Source organism: Camponotus vicinus, unplaced genomic scaffold, assembly GCF_025532165.1.
Source record: "Camponotus vicinus isolate PSW18456_S1 unplaced genomic scaffold, iyCamVici1.0 SCAF_6, whole genome shotgun sequence".
NCBI lineage: Eukaryota > Metazoa > Arthropoda > Insecta > Hymenoptera > Formicidae > Camponotus > Camponotus vicinus.
In genome coordinates this window covers 4462329-4484184 of record NW_028141978.1, presented here as the reverse complement: position 1 = coordinate 4484184, position 21856 = coordinate 4462329, and the positions used below count along the sequence as shown (strand labels likewise).

General features: G+C 39.5%; 1 protein-coding gene across 4 annotated transcripts in view; it reads left to right on the top strand.

Moving 5' to 3' along the window:
- Nucleotides 1-21856, top strand: part of LOC145973441 (uncharacterized) — a 197897-nt gene that overhangs the window by 132230 nt on the left and 43811 nt on the right. For all 4 annotated transcript variants that reach the window (XM_083102819.1, XM_083102818.1, XM_083102820.1 and 1 more), the window contains 2 exons: nucleotides 14555-14781; nucleotides 18843-19026. In XM_083102819.1, the coding sequence (XP_082958945.1) occupies nucleotides 14555-14781; nucleotides 18843-19026 (411 nt within the window). The remainder of the gene's footprint in view (nucleotides 1-14554; nucleotides 14782-18842; nucleotides 19027-21856) is intronic.

Genomic DNA, 21856 nt, shown 5'->3' with positions numbered 1-21856 from the left:
GAATAAAATTCGCTTTCGAAGTTGGAGGTCAAGCGAGATCTAACGCGCAAAAAGAAGTAATACTTTACGATATGGCCCCGATTCCATTCTCGTATCCGCCGTCGTACGAGCTCGTTGTAAGGCATCATTTATTTACCATCGCTCTATTATCGACTACGACGAGATCGACGTTTTTCGCCCCGGATTTTTCTTCATCGTCTCGTATAAAAGTTGCACGCGTAGAACCGTTTTTATCCATACCTCTCTTCGAGAAAAATGCAATAATGTTATATATAATTTGTAATATCCACGTGCACAGAAAGAAAGGGCATTCTTGTTTTGAAAATATCTTTAGTTTTAACATGGAAATCTTGAAATGAGATTATATTGCGTTAATTAAAGAAAAATATAATTGCTTGAATAATTGCTTGCTTGAATGAAGCCATTTTATATAGTTCAATCGAGAAAAATATATTCTTATGATTTAAGATTTAATTTTCTTGAATGAAAAAGAAGCAATATTAGATAGAAAATAACATTTTTAAATCGAAGATTATAATTTTCTTAAAGTAGAATTAAATAATTATATATTCTTGAGATGACAATTACTATTGAAATAAGATTATAATATTGTTGAAATTTAAAATTATTAAATTCTTCTAAGGAGATTATAAATATATAAATATATAATATATAAATTGTTGCGTATTTATGAAACAATGAACGCGTTAATTTAAGTATATAAGTTTTGATTTGACACTTATTTTTTTTTGTATGATTTTTATATTATTTAAGCGTAATCTAAATAGAATTTCACGTTAGACGAGCGGGATAGCGTAAAAGATTGCCATCGGTTGCGTGATAAATTGACGCACGAGGGTCGAAATTTCAAGAGTGACTACGTAATACACGTTGCGCGCTATATCAGTCAGCGCTAAGACACTTATCAATCTTGTCTTATTGATTGTTTTATGCAAATTGCTTTCGCGAAGAATTCCCCGTGGAATGCGGCGGGCTCCGTCTCCTCGAAATTCCACGTACGTTCCTACGGTGAAATAATGAATTTTCGTCGTTACTCTCTCTCTTTCTTCGCAAGGAAGCCCGCGAGATTCGCGCCTCGGAAAAACCTTTCTCGAGTCGAGGCCAGGCAAGATCCATAACGTCTCCCGCATAAATTGCCAAGTTTGCGACGATTATACCGCCGCGAACCACTCGTTCTATTACTCGAGGAGAAATCATTTAGAGTTACGGTCGTTCGCTTTGCCGATGCATTCGCGAGAAGAAAAAGAAAAAGAGAGAGAGAGAGAAATTAAACTCGCATATTTTCGCGCTACCGAAAACTTTGGCGACGGAATTGAACGATGAAATATACATGGCACCCCGGGATTAGTGCCACAATTCTCATTCATGGATTTCAAGGGGAAACTTGTTTGCACTTGAGAAAGTCCAAGTTAGGACCATCCTTTACGTTATCTCTTTGTGTTATTCTTCAAATTGAACATCTTTACAAAAAGTTGGCGCGATCGCGATTTCCAGACACGTGCAACCGCGTTTCTCTCTCACCCGAAATTGCTCGGCCATAATTTCCGTTTCGCAACGATCGGCACGCTTTGACAAACGCTGATGCAGTCAAAGTGCGTTGCAACGGAGAGAGAGAGGAGGGTAGGGAAGAAGTGGCTGAATTTACTCTGGGCAAAGCCCGTAAACGTTAGCGGTCTGACCCTTCACAGACCCTGGGCCAGATCCTTTTCGACGATAACACAGAGGTATATCTCGAATTCTCTCGGGTAAAGCCAGTAAAATACGCAAATGTTGGCGTGCTCGAAGGGGTGGAGGAATCAAGAGGGGGATTTCGAGTGGCCGTAATGCGTTCGTAGCGAAGTAAATTCTTGACTGTCAGGAGGCACGTATAACGGCTTGCTCACGTCCGTCCCATCGCGTTACTACTATCCCGATGCGGCGAGAGAGACGTCGAGCTAAAACGACACGAGGTTGCGGTTATCCGCCTTTAGAAGCGTCGCGTTTGAACGTCTAGACGAGGCAGAAGTAATCGTGTGATCTCGCGAGACCCAGCAAGTGTGACGCGTAAAACGCAGCAGGGAAATGTGTTATCCGCTCAACAGACTCGATGAAATGCGATTCGGAAAACGCACAAACCGATAAAATCGCATTTATTACCTAAATCTTTCTGTTGTCTGATATTAATATTTTATTATAGATTTGAATGAAATAATATCATGTATTCTTTGTTCTACATTGTATATCTTGTAATATTTTTTAATTTAAACTTTAATGCTAAGATACATAATGTTACAAATTTCGCGTGATAAACCATCGCATTTTTGTTAAAAATTGAGAAAACTCGCTACGTTTACGATATTGTTTCGAGACAGCTTATACTATCATGTTGGGAGATGCTAGTTCGTCATGCTTGAATAATTCAGTAATCCTCTACAAGTTGAACCGCCTCGGTATAAATAGAGGAGCAGTCTATCATACTCGCGAGTGTTAACCGAGCCCCGTTCCAGAATAAGTTTGATGAGGTCGCAAGAGATTCGGGTAATTAACAGGGTGGATTGATATTGACAAAGGAAGATAGAGGGGAGAGACGATGATAAGAGTATCGGAATATCTCGGGAGCTGCAATTATTCATTGTCACATTGTCGAGTAAAAATTTCAAAAGGCAAGCAACGTCATAAGGTAATTTAACGCGATATTTATCCGGCGATATCCAACAGCTTTCCTTTATTAGCTTACAATCGATTACGTTTGATTGTTTTGCGCACGAGTTTATTAAATCAATCGATTCAGCGATGTTACGTAACTCGAGATCGTTCTCCTACTCTAGACTAGGGTCTACTGGAACGTCGAACATCTATCAGCCTCGCCAACTTAACGAACTTCTAATCCAGACTTCGCAATGAGGTCGATAATGAGATCAGCGAACTCGGCGAGTTTACAAAGAGATCGCTCTACCTCGAATAATGGCTCGATAGTTGCGAACGAAACGACCAAGATCAATGTTGCGCAACCGAGACGAGTCTCGCGTCAATGATGACAGATGATATTGATAACGAGAAGAGTGTAATTTTAAAATCATCATCGTGGAACTGAAAACTCGTGGCGTACATATACTAAATTTAACGCGGTATTTTAACGTTTATCATTGCTCTTCTGTGTGCAATCGTTCTTCCGTGACATCGTTCTTCGACAGAGGTATTTGTGTAAATTCTTCGTCTCGTTTAATCGATAAACGTTCGCATTCGAGTTAACGAACCGATTCTTGAAACTTTAGATCTTTGTCATCGAAGCGGCGATATATCGACAGGCTCTCGAATTCACAGAGAAGATTGTTCCACCTGGTATAATAGACTGACAGTAAACTAACATTGAAGGGGGAGGGGAGAGGGGGAACGAATTAACACGAGGTCGGTGTCGCGACTGAATTTCCAGTGATGAAGTTGAATTTGATTAACGGAGAACGTCGCGTTCTCTCAACGCTGTGCGTAAACAATGCTAATTACAAGGAAATTCTGCATCCCTCGACTGGACTACGATAATACTCGCGAGGAGAGTCTCACGTGAAAGAGAATAGCAAAGAGAGAGAGAGAGAGAGAGAGAGATGTGTGTGTGTGTGACTCTGTGTAATATTGACACTCTCAATTTAACGGGGCGAGGCCCCGGATCGGTAAATCGGGCGATTGATTAATTTAATCCTACGGATTAGCGTCGCAGGCACGAAATTCACTTTCGGGGATTCGCCCTTCTAATGATTTTTACACGTTCTGATTGGACGAGTTTGGCGTTGACGGTTGACACAGCCTCCGGGTCCCGATCCGGAGCGTCCGAGAGGCGGCTGCTGCAAACGACGGTGACACGATTCCCTCCGTTATTTACTTTACCTAAATAGGTTAACACACCCGATATAGGTCCCGGCTGCGCGGGAGTTCTCGTGATACGTGACTGGTGTTACGTTAAACGAAGCTACATGATAAAATGCGTGGGATAAAATGTAGCGGAATACCGCTAGAGGGATTCTCTTAAGAAACAACACGCTAGAAAAATTTAAATATATCTTTCGAATTTTTTTCAGTTGTACTTTTTATTCAACTCTGTATTTTTACAACGCGGCCGGATATAACCGAAGATACGGAAGTAATAAGTAAATAACTGTTTATTCGTTGTGTGTGGAAATATATCGCGCGAAAAGAAGCGTACAACGCCTCGAGACATTTTCCACGGGAATCTGAAAAACCGCGGAGAATTGAATCCACTTCTTTTCGGACGTGTCTCTTTTAAGATACGTATTTTCTCGCGCGGGAGAGAATATAAAAATCTCTCGTCTCGCTGGTCAGAGCAACACGCGGGGAGTGCATCGTCAATTATGGATAAGCGGGAAATACGCCGGAGAAACAGATGTGCACGCGGAGTACCTTTAAAATTCGGTGGTTTGCTTTTTATTACCTGTTTGCGGGAGGGGAAAAAATGAGCGCAATCGACGTGATGGCTCATGGATAGCGATGGATAGCGCACGTCGCGCAAAACGATATCTGGGTTACCTGTTATTGGATTTTTATAAAGGATCGTCCGAAGCCCTCGCGAAATGAACTCGCGGGTACGCGCAGTAGGTCGATTCGGCCGGAAAGTTGTTAGAGAAATAAAATAAAAAATATGAGCAGAATCATAAAAGCGAACTCGATTCTCTTCCGCGCTTATTCCTCCTGTATATCATGTTGTTATGGAAATTGGAGTCGATCGACTCGATGAACATCGAGATATGCATCGGTTTACTCGCTGTCGATCCGCATCCGATTTGGCAAAAAGTTCCTCGATTACCGGATGTCAAGTGTATCATCAGAGTCGTCGGTAAATTTAATTTAATCGAAGGGAGACATTAGACCGATTTATCCGATGCGATAAATATTCATCGGAACGATACTTAAAAAAGAGCTATTCTTTTAAATTCGATGTAGACAGAAGTTAGAATTTACATTGCAATCTCTGGAACGCATTATTAGCGAGTTGCGGAAATTTTCATTTCGATTTATTTCATATCTCGAGATGGCCCTTCAGCTTCTTTGTTGAAGATTACAAGAGGTTCTGTTGGGTTTTTCCTTCCGCTTTCCTTTGGCTATCGTTCGCCGGATCTTAAAGCGATCCTGCTGCTATTTGCAGCCTGTTACGAAAAGAAACTTCCGAGAAATCGATTCCAACCGACCGCGGTTGATTTTTATCACTTCTTGATTAAAGTCCGCTACAGACGCCATTATATTCGCCAGATCGTTGGAGCGGAACGTGGAGGGGAGCTTGGAAGATGGAACGGCGTCGAGGGGGTTGATTTTTTATTTTATCGAAGAATGAAGGGAGGGAGAGAGTAAGATCCGCCCCCGTCGAAAGCTCGAAACGGTAGAGAAACGAGTTTCGAGAATTAATTCGCGATTGCCAGCAGATTCTATTGACGGTCGCTTCCCGTCCCGACGGGACTCTCAGAGATGGCGACCGAAACTCACCCTCCTCTCGTCCAAAGTCGATCGCGACGTTTCCCCTTGGCATATAACTGGGGCAAAGAACGACAGCCGGAGGAAAGAATTTACTTTTTCGCGAGCGCAGCTCGAGTCCCGAACGAAGCGGAGAAATTATATTTTGCGACAGATTTATAAGCGACAAACGAAAGAGCTGATCGAAGCTTTGATATCGCATGCGCGAAAGCAGTTTAGTTTAATCCGTCGTTGGAGTTAAATCGTTAAATCGATGGATTGACGAGCGACGTACAGGTAGATGTGTGGTTTGAATTTCCGTAACGTGTAGTTAGTTTTGCGCATCGCTAGTCAAAAATTGCCAACCAATTTTCGTCGTTACCTCAAAGCGGACAGAATTCCCAATAAGTTTCTATTTCTAGTTGATTGAAAATATCGGAATATCGAACTGTATCCGAATAATTTCCTATATGTAACGTACGCACGTACAGAGCACTTAACTTTATGACCTAAATTATCTCTGCCATAGTTGCAGTTATCGAGAAAAGCTTTCAACAAAAGTTCACAATTTCAAGGGGAAATATGATGCAACATATCGATTCTCCTCATTTTATACGTATAAAAATATTGGGGCGAAATTATCAAAAGAATCAATATAGTGTATATGATTTTTTATTTGTTTTAACATATAATGACATAAAATATGTAAAATTTTGTAAAATATATTAAAAATACTTATTAAATTCTTCACAGAATAATGAATATAATCGATTCATAGTTTTATTTTTATACAATTGCAATTGCATATATATTTTGTTTTAAAGATATAGTTATATATTCTTTTATGTCAGTTAATTTAGCTTATAATTTTTTGTGTAAAAATCTTAAAGTAAAGTTATCGAAAAGTAAATACTTTATAAAGTATTACACGTATTTTATGTCGCAACATATCAAAATAAATTATAAAATATCTCGTGTAGTATTTATTTTTCTAATACACACAAAATTTTAATTCTAATTCTAATAAAAAACTCCTTTTATATTTTTATGTGTGAAATGATGAGGAGAATTAATTTATGTAAGAAAAAAAATATTTTATTTAAAAAAATAGAGATAATGTGTTAATATCGTGAAAACGCATAAGCTGTAAGAAATTTATTACATGCATCATATGTATATCCTCTCTGTGAAACTTTTGTTTAAAACTTTTCGATAACTGCATGCATAACGGAGATAGTTCAGGTCATAAAATGCTCTACTTCTTTCTCGTATATTTTTACTATTATTATACATATTTTTATATATTTTTTTATATATATTTATTACACATTTTTCATTAAATTTATTAGATTTAAAAAATTCTTCAAATATTTTATGACATTTTATTTCTCTTACAATTTTGCTTTTATGCGCAGCACCGTTACACCCACGTATGTACTATTACAGAATCCAAGAGTATCGTCGCGTGGAATTACGGATGGCGGATTAATTCCGTCGCATAATCCCGTAGATCGGGGCAAAACTAATCTCCTAGAGTTCACGGTACACTCCACAATAATTAGTTATCATCTCGATTGTAATTCGCGAGAGAGGCGGCGACGCCTCTCCCTTTTTTCAGGAGAGATTGCGCGGATAACGTTTCGCGCGCTCGCGCTAATTTAATAGCCGCCGATGTGCGCGCAAAACACCGTGTTTCCGCATACACGACACACGCGTATAGATTATTATTACCAGGCGGAAGCGGATGTCGTGCATGCGTACAACATGGAGAATTTAGTGGTCGCCGATGGCGACTTCTGATTCGCGTCGTCGAAACTTCATGTATAACGCAGTCCCCTGAATGAGACATTTGAGTGCGCTTCTAACTTGTTCGCGCATGGATAACGATATCACCATTGTTCGTTCTCAGCGATTTGAAAAAATACGATCGCAATTTCCTTCCTATCGTGCGAGCAAATTTTTTGATCGCGACAGCTAGATTTCATAACGTCTCTCTAGGGAAATCATTTTTTGTAATTATAAAGAATAAAGAAACACTCGAAATGTAAATCACTTTAATATCTATTGTAAACATCAATTTAATGCTTGTTGTTTGCGTATCAATATGGACTTTTTTTATCAATGTAGGATAAAAAGTAAAAGACAAACAATGGTTGTTAGGGATTTAAATTTTTAATAAAATTGCGGATTATTGTTTTCAATTGTACATACAAACAGTAAACTCTTGTGTGTGCTTTAAGAAATAAATTTTCATTTATTATTATCAAATTAATTATCAAAGTGTCGGTTTGGAATCCACCTACGCGTACAAGCCATTAAAATACAATTACGTTTTATATAATGTACAAACAATATTAATAACAAAACTAACAAAAATATTCATATTGAACGTTTTGTATTGTACAAGTCGTAGCGTTGAAGTAAAACCAAAGTTTTGACAGTTTGAATTTTAATTTTCTCTCGCTTGCGTTGGCGGGAAGTGAACGTTAAGTGAAATGGAAGGATAACGTTTGCCGTCCAAATATTGTCGAATATTTTTCGCGTGAAAAATTCACGAGAGGCTCGATCGTGTCCGATACGAAACGCTCACCTTTCCTTGAGAATAAGAGAGTTGAACGATATCGTATGTATTATCCGATCCCGTTGCCTTTTGCACGGTAAACGTATCGTCGTTTGTGAATTTCACAAAATTGCAAAATTGTATCACGCAGTCTCAAGCAACCGGGGGGGAGGAAAAAGAAAATGGGGATTAGGTTGCCAACGACGAGTCGCGTGACCGCTGGTCGAAACGTGGCGTGGAATACGGGATGAGCTGCGAGCCATTATTGCAGACAGTCGCGCCGTCATAAATACGCAACGACGACCCGATGGTAAGACTCTCCTCGCGATATCGTCACGTGCGGAGGAGACAGTCCTGAAGTCGAAACCCTGTACTACGACAGGTGCATTGCAGGGTCCGACGCGAGGGGATTATCAGTTAAACCTTAGACGTTGGATCGTCTGGGTCAGATGGGTCATTTGGGCGGGTAACATTGTCTCGGCGCCATAAAACGCCGTCGATCGAAGCCCATTAATTTGTAGATGTTTCGCGGAAAGTCGTTAGCCTTTCGTAGACGATGTTAGAGTTACGTCACGTCAAAATGTCTGGTTTTTGTCCTGTTTTTGTGGCGATTTGCTAAAAACGCCATGAGTATTTATTGTATAAATAGTCGGGTTTTGTGTTATATAAAGCGATTGCTTTATATTTAACGTAAACTTAGGGAAATATTTAGAAATTTCCACCAGAATCTCGTCTTGTATGTTAATTTAATTGGCTCGTTAAAAAAAAATTATGTAATTCATATACTAGTACATTGGCATGATCTTCCGATAAAGAATACGCAGATCGTGAAATATAGGTGTCACATTCGGTCTTCGTGACAAGAATTTATGCTTCTTTGTAAAGCACAAAATTAATACGGAATGAATTTACGGCTCGAATACGTGCGAATCGCGCAATTAAAAACGCTGAGGCATTTTTAATGAATTGCAATCACTGAGATCATTCATACATGCGGGTGTAATTAAACTGGGAGAAATTGTCGTGCATCGTAATAATAATAATAATATTACAAAATATAAAAAATTTTTTTCACATAGCAAAACATTCAGCTATAAGCACTATATATACTTTGATCTCAGAATTATTCTCGCACATAAAATTAAAAGAGATTAAATATATATTAATTAAAAATTGATCGATAAATATAGGAATAGTGATCTCAGAATCTAATAATTTATAATGCAAGACGCAAAATTAGCAAGATTATTTTTGTTGAAAGGGTCCTTGATAAGATATGCGATTGCTCGAAACACATATGCGGCGGAAGCAGCGCGATTCCCCAGGATCCACCCTTGCACGTGGAACAGTCCATCTCTGGCGCACGCGTACAGATGCGTGCAACGGTGGGAATTCTATATGCCGACCCAGGAACTCGATATCCAGTCCGAATCGGGTCACAGGATAATCGATACACCTGGCCGCTATAGATTACCACCGTCGCGCGTGCTGCGGTCGCCCTCGTCTTTACCAGTGTCTTCAGTGTAAAAGGCAGGATTCCGGTCGATGAGGCTTTCTACGACACGGAGCGACGAGGAAAGAACGGTATACCTTTCTACGAAACCGCAGAGAGGCTCGAGCGCCGCAAACTTTCGACCTTTTCGCGGTAAAGGACTCGCGGAGAGACTCGAAACACACATTGATATGCAGATTCCAGAGTTACTTGGCTCTCGATGATGAGAATTAAGCGACCGTGTTAACTCTCTTGTTTTTCTCTTTTTATTTGCTCGTTTTATACTCTGCTGTGTTTACCAGCTCGAGAGTAAACCGCGATCATTTTTCGGAGTAGTATCCGAGAGATACGCGACTCGACGATCGTATTCAAATTTTCGCGCAAATATCTTTGAGGTTTTCGCATTCGCGACACGTCCCGGAAACTGTTCTCTCTCCCTTAAGCCGGCGCAAGCACCGTCACACGCGTACGTCTCCCACGTACAATGTTTACCGACTTGCGAGGAAAGTATTGATTCCGTCGCGTAATATTGTACTTTCGAAAGATATCTCGACGGCGCAGTTTAACAGCGCACGACCAATCTTCGGAAAAGATTTCAACTTTGAAAAGAGGAAGGGAAAGAGAGAATGCGCCCGATAAACGTCTACCCAAGTGTTCGAATTATTCGGGCGATATAGCGAATGTCACGAGACATCTCGAGGAAAAGTCGGCGAGCGGAACTAAGCCAGCTTATGGCTTTCGCTTTTGGCAACGAAAATTGCGCGAATTGCAAAAAAAAGTAGACAGCAATGACCCTGAAAATTTCTCTTTCCCCGAGCAAACTTAAAATAAACTCGCGCATACATTTTATATATTTATATATTATATATAAATATATTCTCGTATAAATTATAAGATATTTTCTTACGCGAGGAATAAGTATTACGTCTCGATCAAGTAGATAGCTCATAAATATATTTCGGGAACGATCTGTAGCGAAATGGCAGGTACGTAATAACGTTTCTATTCGACTCTTCGTCGAAAGGGTTCGATATTTCAACCGACTGTTTGATTAATGACACACGATCAGAATTGATATTGATATCTCGTGGCCGAAAAAATTGATACCTCACGTGAGAAGTTGTTGTCCTGGATGACAGTTACGACAGAAGATTAATGCATGCGTTGTACGGTCGATCAATTCAATATATAAAATATGTAATAACAATATCATAACCATTCTCGAGGCATTTTGCTTCGAAAGTATCGTTCCTTATGAAGAATGAAGAGCTTTTTAGAGATCGACCGAGCTTTTGCGGCCAATTGTAATCGCGCATGACAAGACTCGACATCCTCCAGACCAAGTGATGGATCGGAAGGTAAGAGGGAAGCAAGAGAATGGAAGTCTTTGTTGTTGCATGCGAAAACTTTGGAAAGTACGGGCGGCATATTAAGCTTCGCTTTGCTGATCGCGAAGCCGTCTGTCCGGAACCGACGGATGAGCTTGAAAAACGAGCGTTTAACGAGCTCACCGTCGTCGACGCCATTGCTATTTGTCCAAGAAGGAATCCTTCGCCAAACCGTTCCAGAATTCCGCCACGGGGCGAAGACTCGGAAAGATAAACGACGACGGTTTGTCATTGGAGGCGCGTCGAGGCTCTTGGCCGTCCGAACGAACGATCCGAGGAATGTCAAAGAGACGTCCTAATCCGTCAGACGTCTTCCGTCGCGTCTTTTGGATACCTCGTGGATTTTTTCCCGCTCTGCTTGATTGCGTGATCGTGGAACAAACGGATGATTCGCCTGAAAAACCTGGTGATATACGACACGTCACTCGCGACACTACTTTTCTCGTGTCATAACATTTTTCTCTAAAAGATACCGGAATTAACGAGATACGTGAGAGAATTGGAAAATTTTCTCTTTTAATATTTAAATATTTTTTTTTAATTCTAAACACTAGTGAATGTGGTTGTTTGTGTGATAATAGTTTTCAACTACTGATTTATTTTCGATAATTACAGTTGCCATTCTCTTATGGACAGCATTATTGAAGTTTAATATACTCATACACAGCCCTCAAAAGATTATTAGTCTGGTAAAGATCAATCGGTATTCGTCTCTATTGTTAATTTGCGACCACGACGATTATTATACGGTAGAAATATTCCCCGGGATATTAATTCCGCACAAAGTCCGCGTCTCCTTTGTCCCGAAAAATTAGTGCGTTTCATCCCCAAGGACATCGTAATGAGCTAACAGCGCTATCCGATGACGAGCTTCTTCTCTTGATTACTGTCCGGGTTCACGCAATTTAAAGAAAAAAAATATATAAAAATGAAAAGGTAAATAAAAAATAATATGAGAAAAAAATATAATATGTGTTATCAGAAATAATATATATTCAGACGTATAATATCTCTAATTTAAAAAAAAAATAGAATTAATATAAAATATACTAAACGAAAGAGAGATAATCTCTTGTTCATACAAGAAGAAGCGTTTCAATTTTAAGTGTAAAAATTATTTTTAAAAATGTTAATTTTATTTTAAAACTGTTTATTTTATTTAAAAAGATTTCTTCTCTAATTTTTTTTAATACGATTTCAATGTATTATTTAAACCTGCAAATTGAAAAACAATCGCGTTACATAATTATCTTTCACATATCGAGCGATCAAAATTTAAGAGTAATTCATAAAGGTATCTTTTATACCCCAGACGCAATCCATTCGGTAGCGATTTCTTTCATCACGGTCGCGATGGTGAAACCAGCTGCGTTTCATCGTCGAGTGGTAGCTGAATCGACTGATTGACTCGGCTCTTCTTTCCTCCTCCTCCTTCTCCTCTCTCGTTGCGTTACGCCCCGATAACGAAGACTCCGTCGTGTTTCCACACTAATTAACAATCCGTGATTACGATCCAGGACCGACCGCATTGCGTTAGTGCTTAGATTGCCTCGCGACTTCGCTCGTCCAACCCTCTGTTCGCATCCTGCACCCTCCTCCATCCTCGATGACACTGTGCCTAATTAAATGCTTGGTTATCGGCACGTAGGAGGCATCGAGGTTACCGTAGGATGGTCCCGGTGGAGCATGATATAACCGGTGACCCGGAAAAGCATGATGCAGCCAAACTCCGAGCGTTATCGATGACGATATTGCTGTCGGTTTGTTCACCGCGAACGAAAGAGATAATTAACGCGCGCTAATAATGACGACCGACTTTTGACGTATATTTTCCTCGAGGCGACGATGCGAGTCACAATACATATGTATGTGTATAGGCAAGTATGATATAATAGCAACTGATAATGGCTGGAGCACCTTTATCAGGCTTTGGAATTTTCCTCCCTTCACGCTTTGTCGCTCTTTCTTCACGATCGATGGCCATTATATCGAGATATGTCCACATTTATCGGTTAAATATTAGAAAATATATATGGAGAAAATATTTTATGATACAAATTACACGAAAAATATATTCCCTTTTATAACATTTTTATTATAAAATATAACGACACACTAGCATATTAATCATTATAAAAAATGTAAATTATGGATTTGTTTGTGGACGAAAATATTTGAATAATTACAATATTTTTGATAAAATATAATATTGAGTAAAAATATGGTAATTTCTTTTATACATATTTTAATATGCTCCACAGATTAAAAAATTATATTGAATTTTCTACGAGAATATTTTCTTCCTGCAGAAGGAAAGAATCGTGATCTTTTTCTTCGTCGAGAAATCTTTGCAATTCAACCTCCTATAAATATTTACAGGGTTTCAATCTCCCTGATTTGAAAAATTCATGGTAAATAACACATACATATATGTATCAGATAAGCTTTCATAACACAGATAAATGTTACTTCTTTTCTCTCGCGCGATTGCGGGGAGATTTTTTCTCCTGGAATAACCGTTGAAGTACAAGTATACTTTTTTCTCGCTCGACGGCAAAGGGCCTATCGGCGGACGAGCCGAGTAAGGACGATTAATGTGCCATGGCCGGATAATCGATTTTTCACGATGAATTCATGACGAGCGTCCTGTACACACCACGCCAGGAAAAGTAGGATTCGTCCAACGAACGTAACAAAGTTTGCTAAATCATCGCTGCGTTCCGTTCTCGTCGCTTCATCAACCCTGTCGATCTCAAAGCGTATCACCCTGGGCTGCGGCGACTTCGATAAACTGACCCAGAAATCGTCGACCGAAGAAAACTTTGTTGGGCGAACGTTTGCGTACAATATGAGCACGTTGCTCTCGGAAAGTTTTAATTAATATTTTTCAGAGAAAGAGAGGGAGAAAGAAAGAGATATGTAGAGAAAATACTGAAACATATAAACTTGAAAACCGTGAGAGGCGTGATTCTTCTAAAGAGAATGAGAGATAGAAGTATAGCATACAAAGTTTATAAAAATGCAAACATGTTTCTCGCGCAAAGAACACTCGTGGCAGAGAAAATGCATTTTATAACGTAAATCACGCGAAGGACAGACGCAAAAGAGAATTCTGAATCGTCCTATATTTACCCTTAATTTTAATTTAACCAACGCGATGTTATTTCGCGACGCGACCCACTGTTTTTTTTAATTAAAAACTGACTTTTTAACATCCCTTCGGAAAATAGAGTTTACGCCAACAGCGTAAAATTATCGGAGCATTTATCGGTTATCGTTTACGAAAGTGGAACACGTGCAGATACTATATAATAATATAAAGAAGGGAATGTGGGGATGGTGTAAAGTTTGCTATCGATACCAATGATTTATGTCGACTTGAGATAAGAAAAGGATGAAATGAGTAAAAATATAATTTGTTAAATTTAATTAAGAGAAAAAAATCTCTTCAGACCTATTATTTCATTTCATTTATTTCATAGTAATCACGAAACCGTATCGAGAAATCGGAAGACAAGCGCTCGACAATAAACCAGCTTGTCTTACAAGAGCAAATTGCGCGCATCGCGACGAGATTTCTCCCTCGGAAGTGATCCTCGCGTTTTGTTTATAGAAGAAGGATAATCTCTATAGAATCGAACGTTTTGTTTGTTCCAGAGGTGACGATGTGCAACGATCGATCGAGCTGTTGGACAAGGTACTCTCAGAGTACGACGAGCACGTTGAGGTGGAGGGCGAAGGTGGCGGAGACAGCGGCGGGGGAGGCGGAAGTGGCGGTGGAGGAGGCGGCGGGAACGGAAGCGCCGGGGGAGGCGTCGGGGATTGCGGCAGCAGCACGGAACCGAGTATTGGCCTCACGCCCGACGACGAGAGTCCGTCTTTAGGTAACGTTCTTTTTCCCGTTTATCGTTCCGTCCTAGCTTCTATTTCCTCGCGGGACCGAGCCCTCTGCAAACGTCGTTCTCGTATTTGCCGAGAGCGATTAACCACGGCACGATTCGCACGAAGGGAGGACCCCTCCCCTTCCTTTCTAATGTTTCATTATTTATTTTCTTCCTTCGCGCAAAAAGTGTCGAGGTGGAAGCGAAGGAAATCATTTCTGTCAAAGTACGATCGCGTCAACGCAATTAAAAAAATCACAAGCATCACATATATTTTATATTTTGTATATTATTTATTTTTACATTTTATAATATGCTGTTTAAACACACGCACACAGCCTGGAATTTAAAAGCCTTTGAGCGTGAAATCTTTTATATTTGTGTGTGACAATTGAGCTTCGATCGCTCATGGTAGATATTTGCATCTTCCATATTTTCGATCGTTCAAAGACAATCCTGCATAGAATTTCAGAATTTTGCGGTCCACGGAGACCGCAGAATCCCACGAGACTCATATAGCGTTGCTATCATATACGTACATAAGGTTTCAAGTCCTGTAATCCCGATTATAATAGAGAGCGGGTGGTAAGTTATTAATGCGATCTAATATAGATTCATTATTTCATTCCGAGATGAATCCTCCGAGGAAAAATCAAAGTTATCCGAAGTAATATAATTCACAATTTTTAATACGATTACAAATTACGCGCAAATGAATGTTAAATTCACGATGTATACACGAATAAACTCATGTGAAATGTATCAAAAGTTCGTTATAGAGACAAAGTGGGAAAATTTAAACATTATATTAACATCACGTAAGGTCTGCGATTGGTTTATTTCACACGAGCACGCAGTTTCCCACGCAGTTTCCTACGCCTTTATGGCTCTTTCGTTCGCGAGAGCTATTGAGAAATATCGCATAAATTTTCAACCTCCCTCGTTCCTTCCGCGTGATTTTGCACGATGTCGAGCGAACACTTTTGCAGCAGAATTGTCCGATGATGTCTGATCGCCGCAAAAATCGATTTCACCTCTAGTAGTCGAGTAACACGCGCCGACGAGCTGACAGACCGCTGACAGGATCCGTCAATTTTTTTCTCGTCGAATATATACATATATATTCATCGCTGAACGCGTGAATAGTGTGTGAAAAACCCTTCGAAAGAACTAGTCGAAAAGCGTGGAGAAAACGCTCGTATTCGATACACAGCGCATTTTTCATGCATTTGCGCGGATTCTAGCGATTTCACGATTTTCGTGAAAATTGCAAGCTTTTGTATCAATCCTGCCAGCAAGTTACCGTCGAATCGACACTGCGGTAATTACATTTATTTATTTATTATCTTGGTAATTAATAATTAAGCACACCGGTGTAAAATGGCGATAAACATCGCTCGTTATCGTTTACTGATAATAACAACGAACAATGCAATCGAATCGAATGCCGTCGAATCGTAATGGTCCATTATCGCGAATAAAATATTAAATCTCGATGTGTAAATTAAATATCGTGCTCTCCGTTGTACGACTGAAAATCCGTCGTTTTTACATGAAACAGGGAAATCTTTGGGAATCGCGACACGTGATGGCTCCGCCGACAAATTTTCACCGCGGAAGCATCCACTTCGAACTTGCGGAAGAAGCGACACCCGCTTTATATCGACAGGGCGAAGATAGTAAATTTCCAGTGACAACCGAGTACGCCTCTTTCTAAAACTTCGCACGCTATTTCCGCCTCTCTAAAGATATCTGGCTCGCATTTGAAGCACAAAGTTCTATGCCGACGCGAGTTGTGTCGCGGAAAGTCGTTCGGAGCGCGTGCAGTCGTTTGTGTGTTTATGTGTGCGTGTGTTTTGTGCAATTTAACTCGTCACCCTTAACTAAGATTTTAACTTTCTTGCACTCCCCCGTGCATGTTGAACTGGGAGCAAACTTGCACGATGGACTCGCAATTCTAAGGATCGATCCAATATTTGAGCGATGCGCAAAAAAAGGAAGAAATTAATCTAATTATTTTTAATCATTTTTTTAAATTTACGCATATTTCCTTGGATTATTTCCTATTCTTTATATCTTTTATGTATTTATTTTTTACAAATTATATATACAGGCTGTTCGGAAATTCAACCGACAAATTTTCAGAGATTGTCGGGGGCACCATAAGAATCATTTTTTGCAAATGAACCTGGAGTCGGAAACGTGTCATTACATCGCTACGGCATACGGAGTGTTCGAAAGAGTCGGGACTTCGAAATATCACAAAAAAATAGGTAGTTTTACAAAAAATTGTTTCAAACAAAAGTTGTAGGGTGTAAAAAGGTCTATTTACTCCATACTTATCTCCATAAACAGCAATCATGTCAGCATACTCGTTCCAAGAGTATCGCTCTATGTCGCATTTGGTCAGAAAGAAATAATATCAGAAATCAGAAATAAAATACTTTATTTTCTAAATAATGATTTCAATCGGATACGTGCTTTAACAACAGTGCACAACAGTACTCTTTGGAGTACAAACTCAAGTCTACAAAATAATGAAGGTTTTTATTTGCTCGAATGTCTGTAATAAAAAATGGCGCAAAATATCATACGCATCGGTCAGTTATAAAAGTAGATCTACCATCATTTATCACTTCTACCTTCATTCGCGGATAATAATACGATAGCTACAGTCGTCGACTTATCAGGAAAAACTTTATAACTTCAATAACTTCGAAACGGCTTACTTAAAGTTGGTAAAATTAGTGCTTTGAAAAGGTCTCGAGAAGGGCTATAAGAATATGCAATAAAAAGTGGAGGGTTCCATTTCAAAAATTCAAGGTGGCCTTGTTGTGACCTTGGCGACGCCATCCAAGCTCAAACACATGGCGCCAGTAAATAGACCTTTTTACACCTTACAACTTTTGTTTGAAACAATTTTTTGTAAAACTTCTATTTTTTGTGATATTTCGAGGTCCCGACTCTTTCGAACACTCCGTATGCCATAGCGATGTAATGACACATTTCCGACCCCAGATTCATTTGCAAAAAATGATTCTTATGGTGCCCCCGACAATATCTGAATGTCGGTTGAATTTCCGAACAACCTGTATATATTTGTTTTCCTTTTTTTTTACACCTCCTACGTATACAAATGATTAAAATAATTCGTTGAATCAACAATTATCCGCAGGATTTTGAAGACTCCGAATCGTATTTTTATAGATGTCTGAGATTTCGAAAATCGAATGATGCCTTTAAATGTAAAACAGTTATAAAAAGGTGAATGAAACGCATTTTGCGGACAACGAGAGTAAGATTATCGTCGGACGTGTTATTGGACAGTGGATTGTTCGAATCCTCGGCCGTCATTCTCTCTCGGCTTTTGGAGGGTGCATATTTTCTCTTTATTACCCCTTCGCGCTTCTGCGGACGTACAACATAAACCTGCCGAGTTGGCGGTCTGCCATTCAATTCGCGGAAAATCGGCGTGAAAGCACGTAACATTTCCCAGAGAGGATGGAAGGCAGGAACCGGGCAGGCCTGTCTCGTATACGGTTCATCGAAAATTCAAATCGACATCCTATTGGCATCCCTGCACCCGTACACCTTTACGAGCGATCGCGGCTGATTAACGAGAGATTCTTCAGGGAAAATCCACATCCTCCTCCACGTCTTATTGCAATAACGTTAAAGTAGAAGAGTACAGAATTTTTATGAAGAGTACAGAAATTTTACCAGCCACCAATCCAACCGGTTCTTTTGAAAGAATAAGAATATCGCGCAAATCTGGGATATCGCGACTCGATACAGATCGATTTCCGAGGCGCTTTTAAGAAAGTTTCTGAAATATCACCGATGGTTTATCGCACGGTAACGTTTACGTTTACGTATTTCCAGGATTGCAAAGCGCGAAGGTAATGCAATTCCTTCTCCCTTTGAGAACTGTTCGAAAAGAATCGTAATAGAAATAGTCGCCGACGTTTAGGATAAGCAGGACATTCGGTGGGATTAAGTCGTTCCGACGTCTCGGGTCTGTCGTCTCGAGAAACTCACCGTAATCGCAAAACTTGTGCCGGCAGGACACCAATCCGAGGACGACGGTTACATGAGCATGAATGGTCGAAAGGCGAAGATGGCATTGGTAGCATTACGCCCGGTCCCGGACTGCCCGGAGCCGCAGGATTTCGCGGGCGTCTCCTCGACGCAGGAATTTCCGCCGCCCCCGGAAGAGGCCGAACGTATCATCTCGACTCTCCTGCCGATGTAAGTACCTTTTACAAAGCATCGGAATTTGGACAGTTTTTAGCAAAAAACAAATTTTCCACATTTAAGAAAAAGAGTGGTCTTACATCTCTTTGTGTTTTTTTTTTTTTTTGGAAGATGAATTAAAAATCGTTAAAAATCATAGATAATCTACTTAAAATCTTTTAATCATTTACTTAAACTTGAAACTTTATTTAAATTTATTCATTTCTCGGAAAAGTACAACTAATATAAATTTAATATTGAAATAAATTTAAAATAATATTTAATATGTATTTACCGCGTAAATTGCGCGAAAATACATAGCGGTTTCTTTAATAAAAGTATCGCCTCGAAAAATATATTTCTTCGTTCAAAAGGACCGACAAGAGGCCTTCGTTTCGTCGTCTATCGACTGGAAACAAATCAGTCGAAAGTCGAGTGTCGATCGATCGGTTTCGCCATCGGAGTCGCACGTTTTCATACACTTGACCTGGTGTATCTCATCTGTCAATAGACGTATACAAGATTCTTGCCATAGAATTTCATTTGATTCTCGATTCGTGTCACCGGATTTGTCTGCTACGAAAATATACTATTCAATGCATAGACAATTTCAGATGATATTAAATAAAAAATCTTACAGTTTAATTAAGTTCCAGTTGAATTTATTTTCTCAAAATCTTAATCCATAACATATAATTTCCAAAATATCATTTAATGAGATATAATTAATTTTTTAGACAATTATAGATAATTAAATAAAAAGAAAGTCGTACGGAATTCGTAAAAAATCCCTAATTGATATTTTTCTCCTATTTTGATATCAATTTTAATTTAATATCTACTTTGATATTTTAAACGCAGATTACTTTTGGAACTGTTTAATTTATAATTTTAGATTACTTTTGAAACTGTTTAATTTATAATTTTGTCGAAAGCTTCTTTTTTGAATTTCTAATTGTAAGTAAGAAACTACTTGTTTATATCGAAGGTGCAGAATTAAAGAAGCTTAATTTCTATATAAATTAAATCTGTCTGAAAATCCTTTAGAATCTATATAAATGCGAGAAAATTGAGGTTGAAAATAGAAGGAAAATTTCGACTCGGGATCTGACATTAAAATTGCATGTCAGCGCGACGCTCTAAAGTGATATGAAAATTTACAAATTGCGTTTATAAGATTCGAGATATTCTTAGATGAGCGAAATCGCGCCCGGAATAAGTGTCGCTCTTTATCGAGAAGCTACAGATAATTTCGCTCACGTAACTGGCGGCGATAACTCGTGAAGATTTCTTCTCGAAGCGAAGAAGATCCGCGTTCATTTAAATTTCTTTCGGTGTCCTCTTCGAACACCTGCGAGTCCCCTTCACGTTTCAAGGACGAGAAAACGGACTTCCGTTTCCGTAACGAGAATCCTCCTTTTCTGTCGCGTGCGCGACGATCTCCCGAGCTTTCTCGTACTTTCGATTTTAATTCCCAGCGTAACTTTCATCAGAAACAGGCGCCATTCGGGCCATCATCGTCCCCAACTTTGTTCGGTATTATTTCAAACAAGATTGATCCTCCTCTCGCGACCAGAAGTTCCGTTTTCTCTTACATTTCCTCTTCCATATCGCACTACTTTGGCATAACTCGCGATTGCATTCTCCTATTGCATTCTCCTCGGCGGCGCAAAGTGCACCGGAAGCGACGTCGTCGAGCGAAGCTCGTTGCACTCGACGCGAGTTTCCCTTTTGCAGGCGCTCGTTCCTCCGGAAAACTACCGCGTCGATTTCATCAACGGAGTACGTTCGGTTCTCGGTCGCGTACCTGGAAGACCCACTTCTGAGCGTTGCGAAAATTTTCCAGCCACTTGCTTCGCCGTAAACGAGCAAGCACCGCCGGTTTCTCGCCGTTTTTCCACCGGGTTGCATCGATAAAACGCACCTGCACTCGCTGGCAATCGCTGACGATTGCTCCTTAAAGCAGAATCGAGTGAAGAGAAAATGTTCTTGCTTTCAATCTCGATTATTATATTCGAACCTTACTTCCTATTCGTTATAATATATTAATTAATTTAATACGAAACATCTATTCTTTGGAAAATCAGCAAATTCTCATGGAAATTTTATTGAGACTTAGGGAATTTTTAAATGTTTTTAATATATATATTTTTTATATACTCTAATTAAAATTTTTTCCAATTATAAATGCGAATAAAATAAAATAATCACTTGTATTACTATGGGTTAGAAATATGAGAAGTTTGATATAAAACACATTATCACCTTTGTGTAGAATTGAAATTAATTCTCGATTCACGATATTTATAGAGATTTTAGCTCAGACTATTGCCTGCAGGTTATTCGCAGTTTCTCCAATTTACGGTTGACTTTCGAAGCCACAGATTGTTCTTGTTAGACGCGCAGAGTCCTTAAGCCGTCGACGGCGATGGCGTCCTCGTTGTACCTGTCGATCCTAATCACCGCGTTTCATGCCTATTACCTGTTCTATTCGCGGGAGAGAAACGTCTGCGAAGTGCATTCAAGCTCCGCCATCCTCTCGAAATGCGGACTCTCCTACTCGGAGAAACCTCTCCTCTCCGTAGAGGACGCTCGTCATTCCGACAAAACGTTTCTCTCTCTTCCCGGTCCTCGTCGTCAACGCAGAAAATCAGCGCGACTTTTCTCTTGCGAGTAAAGTCTCGACGGTAAACTTGTTTTGCGCGAAAGAGGCTTTTATTCTCTTTACTTTTCTTCTTTGTTTGCGTCCGCGACGGAAAACACTCGAATTTTACACAGCGTCCGAATATTTTTTTTTCTCGCGATATCATTTCCTTCCTTTTTTTCTAAATAAATTGTCGTTCTT